The following is a 9345-nucleotide window of genomic DNA, read 5'->3' as shown; positions in this document are numbered from 1 at the left end:
CCTGTAGGTGTCTGGTGTCATCATCAATCGATTCCCAAGGATCATATCTTAATGTTTCCAAATTCAGTAACTTAACAGAAATGCACACACAGCTTCGAGAAGCTTCGAGAAGGTAACTACCATTTTGGACTGTCAATTTCTATGAATTTTCCTCGTTTTTGCAATGCATTTTATTTGATTAAACTACTTCATTGTCACCAATAGCATTGATAGTTATTTAAGAGGCGGGAGTGACGATAAAGTAACATAAGAAGAAATTGAAGTCCAGACAGCAGCACATAATAGCTCCTTTCCGTTTGGATTATAATAAATTACATAAATCAGGTTTACATCTAGGAAAAGATTATAACATGAAGGATATGCATGTACATAAATATTTTCATATATTAAATTGACAGCAAAAAAAAGAAACTTTACCATTGTTATAAATCACTCAAGTTTAAAAACCACAGAAAATAAATACATGAAGTAAAATGTATTGAAAAGAAATCTGACGTTGACGTATTTGGCTGCAAGTTAGTTATGTAGCTGTCCGATCCGAGCAGTCTGGGGTCTGGTGATAAAGGACACCACATGGCAGCTGTTGCAGAAATGGTAGGACAATCGGACGAAGAATGTCATCCATGTAAGGCTGAGCTGTCAAATTTCCGTTAACGATAGCCAGTGGTGTCCACAAATTCCTCCACACACCATAACACCCCGTCTACGATACGGCACTACCTCCTGAAAGGCAGCATGCCACCGTCCGTTCTCCCCTTCGACGGTAACATGCTGTCTTCCATCAGCTCTGAACAGACAGAACCGGCTTTCAACAGTGAAGACGACCGGATTGATTCCGGAGATGCAAAGCACGCAAGTACCGGTCTTCATTGGGCGTAGCTACCTTGGGTTTGCCTGTACTTGGTCTGTCTGATGTCTGCCCGGCCTGTCTGTAACGTTGCATTAGGTAAGTTACAGCCACGGGAGCAACAAAAAGTTCTAGCAATGTGGGCATGAGTGGCTCCCATTTGTATCATACCAGCGCCCGCTCGCGTTTGTTCGGATGTCAGACGTTGCATTTCTGTGGTGTTTTTTATTATCAGTGTGAGTGTCTGACATGCTGTCCATATTATTTATAAACCCTTATTGAACGTGTAGTTTCGCTTGCCTAAAGCGGCACGTGTTTTTCACTTTTTTTGCAATTTCTACAGAAAGAACGTGCCGTGGACGTGTATCACTTTCTGCAAAGAGGATTGTTGTGTTTGGACGCTCTTCTTAGCATAATCTGACGGCCCAAAGAAACTTTACTACTTTAAAGTAAAGTTTCTTTTGGCCGTCTGATTATATTTAGTGAGTGAGTGAGTTCATGCTTTACGTCACATCGGCAATATTTCAGCCACATCGTGACGAGAAATTGTACATTTTTAAATACATATATTTTAACTAAATTAAAATCTGTCATCGATGGACAGTAAAATCACCAGAATATCACAGATAAATATTTAAAATAGCATAAAGATTATATCTAGAATATATTTTCGAAACATTAGCTTACTATGTTATCGACAAATACAGACACTGATATACACCAGTATGTTTTATATAATGTCCCTTGAACTGTAGAGAACGCTGCCTTATAGTTCATATCATTCAAGTTAGTTTCCGCAGGTGAATCATATTACCATAACTTCTGATGTTGCGGCCCAAACATCCCAAATGTCAACAATAACATTCCGTATTTTTCACAAACAAACGAACGCTGTGTGGTGATCACGGTTGTCTTTTCTATTTGTGGTGGTCACCGCGCCCTTCGTTTGAATTCTTTAAAAAAAGGCCTTGAGCAATTATGCTATCATGTTTGCACACACAATAGCAGGGCCATTGTCAATGCGTATGCTATGGCTTTCACTCTTTCAGATCCCATGAAAGGTCTACTCGTTTCTTGAACATGAATGTAACGAGAATGTGTGTAGTGTTGTGGAGTTATACATGTTCCTGTATCCCATTATCATCCGCTGACGTCATCAGCTTTGAGACATTGAATTGATTGCAAAGAAGGGCATGGCGTTTCCACCTGAAAAGACGACAAATTTAATGCTATTTGCACTGCAGTTAGACACACATAATCGATTATGTTGTAAGATGACATTGGTGACAGCAATATTTCCCACTGCCATCACACTTATCTCACAACTCGAGGCCCCCTGCACAATGCCACAGTCATGATGTGTCGATGGATTTGTGGAACTCAACTAGTTGAGTAGGATTCAAAATAGAATTTTATTAATCTTGCCATTATGACGGTGTAAAATTAGTTTTCATCATGCAATGACTACACCTTTTGTGGTGCATTCTCGCTGTACAAATGATGAAGGTTTTTAACTTTTCTGGTTATCACGATTCTTTATTAGTAAATCAAATATAGGAAGTGTAGAGTTACAGTATAGAGTTTTTTACTTTCACTGATTCAAAGTGTACTAGTATATATGTGTATTGATACACGTCATATACACAATTTAACTTTGGCATCGGGTATGACCACAAATCCTAATGACAAGGCAGGTATTGTTAAGTAGGATGTCAGTTTCAGGGGGTTAAGAGCGGGGAAAGCGTTGTTTATCAGATGAAGCGGACTGCCATTCAGCTGTACTACTCTGAAATAAGAAAGAATAAGAAACTTATTACTTTTATTTAAATTATTTGTATGTATACAACCATCTAAAAGTTGAAGAAGAAAACATTTGAGATTCCGGGTTAGAATTGGACCTCAGCAAGCCGGTTAAATTATCAATCTTTGGATTGTCTTGTCCAGATACGATTTATTTACAGCAACAGAGGGGGTAACAACACACACATGCACGCATACTAAGATTTAATATGATATGGATCACTGTATTATTATCATAAAGATACGTCGACAAAAATATATATTAGCTCATTTCATCATGATCTGCAATGTTGGTATGTGAATTAGATGATGAAGTGCATAATATGGTGTACCATGTTAGAGCAGAGCGAGTGTATAATGTGGACAAGATCTGAATAATTATTGAACACTTGTAAATTATTCGTGACACTCAGTTTAATAATCAAGCTTCAAGTTTGTGCACATGCTGAAGCAGGTGGTCTTACGTTGCCGTGATGTTGTTGCCCTGGGATGTGAGCCAGAACACATCCAGGTGTCTATCTCCGAACTGAAGCAGACTTAAGGTGACGTTGTTCCTGTTCAGGTTGACGGCATACAGGACGACACTGCCACTGCCGTAGTCGTAGGAGCTGCAACACAAACATCACCATCCAGGGCGGCCTCAATCATAGCAGTCCAATGTATACTTCAATATATGTTTGAAGGTAAAACAACATCACGAACTACACAATGGTATGTACTTTGATATCATGACAAGGCGAATGCATTGCTTGGTACTACCAAAGACGTATATACGTCCGTGGTACTACAAATATTCGAGAAAGGGCAATAGTCTTGTACGCACCTGTTCTGTTTGGCGCAGTGAGCGTACACACGGACCGAGTTATCCGCCGATGTTGTCAGGTTGAACACATGTGAGCCGACTAGGCGTTTGTATAGAAGTGTAACCCAGTAGTCCTAAAATACAAAACACGTTTTCATTTCAGATTGGACGTTCATAAATGGTGACTCATTGGCAATTAACTTGATGACGGACCCTCTACAGGTCCCATGTAGCCTCCGCATTAACCCTCAGCTGTGTTCTAACACAAGAAGTAGAACATGCTCAGAGCGCTCATCTGGACCGGCTTGCCGAATACACTCCCCATATAGGCACATTAACTAACATACAGGACACTTTCACGACATTAATATATACGGTAAATGACGAGTCAGGCACAACCTCATTTCCTCTTATCTGTGGACACTTGTGGTGGCTAGATATGAGTAAATTGTATATATTAATATGAATATTAGGACAACGATTACCTTTTCAGTTTTCAGTACATGTGACGACAATGCCTTGGTGATTGTCTTTCTCGACGAACAACATCTCTAGTCAACCACGTGGTTACATATGATCAGAGGCCGTGGAGGTATGCTTGACTGAGTCTGTCTACAATTGTATATGACCATTACCTCGTCACCGTATTATTTCAAACCTCGGTATCCTGTTTTTATAATTTCAGATTATTGCTTTGTTATGCTATTTGATAAAAATAAATTGTGAAATATATAATCATTTTGGAAGTCAATAACAAGTCTCTAATTGCTCTGTTCATGGAATTACTAGTATTTCATTCTTCAGATGATAACTAAATTAAATTGATTTGGACGAGACGTGGGAAACGTCATTTCTGCAGATATGTGATGTGCACCTACTTTTCAGTGAATTCAAATCTTCGGGTACAATGCGCATTAGTGTCATAGTAAGGTCAGGATAACTTATGCCACACACAAATAACAAAATAAACATTTACTGTTGTACATAAATCGCGTCTTGAACAGTGTCTATGGATATGAACTCAAATGTTACATCACGTAGACAACATGATGCTCTTCTCAATGCTTAGTCACATCAGTCCATATAGATTTCATCTACACTGATTTATAAAATGAAACTTACTGGGTTTGGGTCAAATGTGTTTGGTTGTATCAGACTGTTATAACTTCCATATAGATCTTGTCTTATAACAGTCTTTATACCAAATTTCGCAGCCACGCCCAACTTATCCAGCCACCTGCAATTTGAAAAAAATAAACATGCGTACGTGTCACTTACGCTTAATTATCATTGGCTTTCATGTTCGAGCATCGGCACGCTGTCAAAATTTCCTTTACGATTCGGACATTCTGATGTTAACTCAAAACATATGTCTGAAATGTATACATCAGCTGCACTCAAAGTGACCTAAATGTTATATTATTTAATATTTATCCACCAAGTAAGAAAACTGGCTATTAATTGGATGTGTATGTTCGATATGAGAGGGCAGAAAGATATATTTGTTATATGTTATTGTCCAAAAAGACAACGGGATTGGGCACAAGTGCACCATTTATTGCCGCCTTCTCCCTAAAGATACCAATGTAACAATCATTCCTGTAAACCTATCACCCTTGGTGACGGGGTTCCTGCATGAGCAAGAGCATATATACTCCATCATGCGTATGCTTTGTTACTGATTAGATTGGCCCCACTGCGGCGTTCTAAGGATAGCTCTATCTAAACTTTTCGCAGGTGACTGGATGATTACGAACATGAGCGCCGCCACGTATGTGTTGGACAATCCCGGTGATCCTGCCCCCTTGACCGTGGACGTCTCCCCTAGCCACACAGGCTTTGTCTTCACGTGGAACGTGGCCATGTCCACCGCGTCTATCACCTTCTTGATGCACTGGTCAAAGTAGTAGGGCTCCGTGAACATAACCAGGTCAGCTACCTCGGGTGAGAAATAGTACCTGCAGAACACGCCAGTATATCAGTGCCCATAGCAATCTATCATTCTTTGATAACAATGTTTGCAACCGGTGTTTGCGTGAAGGATGCTTTTATACTTTTCTTTTTACCAAATGCCAAGACATCTCGTACTTGAATATCTGAAACCTACGGTTGGTAGGAAATCACTCGAGAACTATAAGTATAAATACTTGAAGGAGTAGTCTGTGATGGTAGAACCTTCGTATATGTTACTTACTGATGGAACGAAACCGCATCCACAGCCATGCCCCCATCAGTATCCAAATATCTGGACGGAAACATCACATACACACAGAAGAAAATACAAATTACATGTGACCGTCTCATTCTGAACTTAGTTATATGAAGTCCAGGTATATATTTATTTACATCATGTATAGTCAATGTTATCTACAAGTCGTCTAACAATTTAGAATATACATGAAAGACAATGTATACGAAATGGAAAAGGAACTGTACTTCATATAAAGTTCAATAAAAATACATTTATTCTGAAATGAATTAATGCATCTTTCAATACATATTCATGATGACATCTCGACTTTGAGGTCGTGATTCACAATTTGCACGTCTATGTCAATACACAGCGTACACTTTGGATGTTTTTTGTGTTTGTGGGAAGCATGGTATAGCTATCAGGTGCTCATAAAAACACTTTTGATTAACAATACATAACGCTTATGCAATGACACGGCTTGCTGAAAATCATTGTCCAAGCACCGTGAACATGCGGCAAAGAAGAATGGCGCAAAACGAAGTTCCCAGACATGTTAATGTTCATCGGAACACAATATTATCTCTTTGGAGACGTTATCTACAATAAGGCGACACTCATGACTTGCCAAGGACCGGATGTCCACGTGTCACGTCAACCAGATAATCAATCATATTCGGTTGGTGCATCTACGGAATCAATACCAAACTGCCACATTCATAGCTCGGTCAATTCCTGGGTTGAGACCAATCAGTGGCATAACCGTACGCAACCGGTTGAGGGAGCACAACATCCGACCCCGACGCCCAGCGATAAGCCTACACGTCTACAAGTTTGCCTACACGTCATCGCCAGGCACGCCTAGCTTGTTGTAGACAGCATTTGAGGTTCAGAAGACAAGACTGGGACAATATACTGTTCACAGATAAGACCAGGTGTCATCTGGACATGTACAGCTCTGATGGTCGAACAAGGGTCTACAGGCGTCCAGGAGGAGGTCAGCGTCGTCAGTTTGGGAGTGGAAGTGTAATTGTAAGCCGTGGCTTCACAACTCACGGGAGAACACAATTCATGATTGTTAATGGCAATTTTAATTGTGTACGCTACCGGGACAACATCGTTCGAGATTATGCTCTACCTTTTGTGCAAATGCATGAAAGTCCCGTCACGTAGCAGCAGGATAATGCCCGCCCACACGTTGCACGTGTCGTAACAAACGTTTTGAGGTAGCATAACATTGCCGTACTCCCATGGCCGGCTGTTTCTCCCATAGAACATGTCTGGGATGAGATAGACCGACGCCTACGACACACTAGAACCAGCCAGTAACGCTAGCTCACATAGACCAATCGTTGGTTGACATTTTGAACAACATCCCTCCAATCGTTTGGTGTCCTCAATGCACCGCCGCTGCCTCGCGTGTATCAACGAAGATTGTGGTCACACCCGATATTGACATTGTTATTTGGAAACCTCATGGAAACCTTTCACGTCCCAAATGAAACATGTTGCAGTCCTAAAAGTTTAATTGATCCGTTCTAAGAATACAACTTGTCAGGAGGATCCGTGTCACATAACAACATGCTTTATGAGAATGTTGATCGTATTATTCTAAACACATCCCTGCGATATAGTTACATGTAACTGCTTAAATACTGCTCATGTGTAGTAAGGTAAAAGTCACTTCATGAACGTCATCTGACATTTCGTCACCTACTCATCAAGGTATATGAAGGGTTTGGCTGTGTCTGGGCCTATGAAGAGCGTGTTGTTGTAGTAGGACATGTTTCTAAAGAGCTTCTGGAAGGTGAGTGCATCAGTTCCCATCTGGTCCGGATCGACGTATACTTCATATCTCCCCAGAAACTCGTCGGGCTCTGAAATCATGACATCAAACAGAAGCCATAACAAGTGAATAATAGGGTTACATTACATCCACGTACATTCTCTTAGAAGTTGTTATCCTAAATATACTTAAAAGAAACAACAACGTGGCGACTGTAAACAAGATCACGAGGGTACCTGCACACGAGTAATCATGGAGCCATTTCTGTGGTTGGGGCAAAGTAGATTTTGCTCTATTTTCACATATTTACTCAAATTAATGGGACATATTTGATCGTTTTTTGTCCGTATCCTAGTCAAATGAAATCCTCTTCTTCGGTTATGCTTGGGTTTGTAAGAAACCTTGGAAAGGAAACTTTGGGACAGTAAGAACACGGGCTGTGCCCTCGATCTTACTTTCCATCAGCTTTCTGTCCTCGGGTCTTTCAATTCCAAGCATAACCAATGGAGATATTCTTTCACATATCAGTACCAGCACACACATACCGTTTCCAAGTTCAATTCCTGCCAGTTTGTACCCCTTCTGTTGTGTATATCTGAGAAGTTCAAGAGCATTTGTCGGATCCCACTTGAAGCCATCCCTCTTCAGTGCGTTCAGTCCAAATATCAAGTTCATACCAGCTCTTCGGGAAAATTCGTTCAAAATATCCCAATCATTTCCTGAAATGCAACCATAAACCGGAAGGTAAGCAGTCAGCAAACATGTGTACAATGTCTCCTCCTTGGTGCATCTACAAGAACTTAAACATGAACAAACATCAGATGAAATTACTTTTTACCTGTCATGGTAAAGTTTACAGGTGGGTCGAGATGTCCCCCTTCGGTCATGTGTGATCTCACCATGGACAAACTGCTGTTGAAGGTTAAAGCGTCGCCAGCATACCCTCCGAAACGCAGGTAGCAGGGGGACAATCCGCTCGCAAGTGTCAGGACTTTGTCATTGCTAAATAAAGTAAAATGGTATTAAATATAAAACATTTGTAATCTTTACTTCAGAAATGGTATATTACAAATAACATATAATTTGGATCTCATGTATGAGCTCTTTGTTGGACAAGAGAACATGGAAAATACAGTTCACTTGAATAACTACACATATTATCCTTTTGAAGGTAACTCCTTTAAGTATGTCTACAATGACACTGATTATCATGTATGTAAAAGATGCTTTGAAAGAAAAACAAGAAATATTCAAGAATATGCCAAGTTACCTAATTTCACAAGTTATCACGTTACCATGTACATATTCCTTTAGTGTACATAGAATTTCAGTAGCCTTTTCTGCATTAAAGTACATATTGGAAAGAACACATGAGACAGGTGTTGTTGTTTCCGTGTGTCGTTACCATCTTGGGTCACACTGAGTGGCCTACCTGAAGTTCAGTCCCCCCCAATTGTTCTGAAGAAGGGATACATCTAATGCCACTCCCACAAATACAGTCTGGTTTATCTCCTGAATCACCGCGTCTGTCATGAGACTCACGTCCACAACGGTGCTTTGCGTCATAGTATACAAATACAGGACAAGCAGAACTACAGAAAGCCCAGACATCTTGTTGGAAACAGACACATGATAAAGGAAAGCTTGTATTCTTATCTGCTAAGTCCACGGCCAGGTCACAATCTGTACTTCTTCGCAGCAGGATTGCCAAAATTAGATTATTGCAGTTGATGAAAATGAAGAGAGTCTATGGGCTTCTATATTTAATATTTTTTTAAAGTTAATTGAACAACAGTTGTTTTCTGAAAACTATTTTCATTTCAGTGGCTACATTTCAGTGCAATTAACACAACGAACATGAAGGCATATTCTTTCCTTATTCAATTTTACAGATGGTGTAGCTAAATTAGTTTATATGA

At 40.1% G+C, this 9345-nt stretch overlaps 1 protein-coding gene across 1 annotated transcript; it reads right to left on the bottom strand.

The window, feature by feature from the left end:
- Positions 1-2240: 2240 nt before the first annotated feature.
- Positions 2241-9078, bottom strand: LOC124110789 (heparanase-like). Its single transcript, XM_046470207.2, has 10 exons — positions 8859-9078; positions 8265-8428; positions 7972-8145; positions 7358-7517; positions 5644-5694; positions 5207-5407; positions 4572-4686; positions 3471-3583; positions 3112-3255; positions 2241-2633 (listed from the first exon to the last, which is right to left on the bottom strand). The coding sequence occupies exons 1-10, from the start codon at positions 9035-9037 to the stop codon at positions 2483-2485; spliced, it is 1452 nt and encodes a 483-aa protein (XP_046326163.2). The 5' UTR covers positions 9038-9078; the 3' UTR covers positions 2241-2482.
- Positions 9079-9345: the final 267 nt, after the last annotated feature.

This window comes from Haliotis rufescens, unplaced genomic scaffold (assembly GCF_023055435.1).
Source record: "Haliotis rufescens isolate VD_foot unplaced genomic scaffold, xgHalRufe1.0.p SCAF_13, whole genome shotgun sequence".
NCBI classification, from domain to species: Eukaryota; Metazoa; Mollusca; class Gastropoda; order Lepetellida; family Haliotidae; genus Haliotis; species Haliotis rufescens.
This window is presented reverse-complemented; position numbering and strand designations above follow the sequence as displayed.

Bases quoted from the DNA above. Each gene is read 5' to 3' on its own strand.
- LOC124110789 (XM_046470207.2), bottom strand. From the start codon at position 9,037: ATGTCTGGGCTTTCTGTAGTTCTGCTTGTCCTGTATTTGTATACTATG. The intron at 7,518-7,971 runs GTATGTGTGTGC...TCATGATTTCAG, and splicing joins AGGAATTGAACTTGGAAACG to AGCCCGACGAGTTTCTGGGG. The intron at 4,687-5,206 runs GTTCGTAATCAT...TTCAAATTGCAG, and splicing joins ACATACGTGGCGGCGCTCAT to GTGGCTGGATAAGTTGGGCG.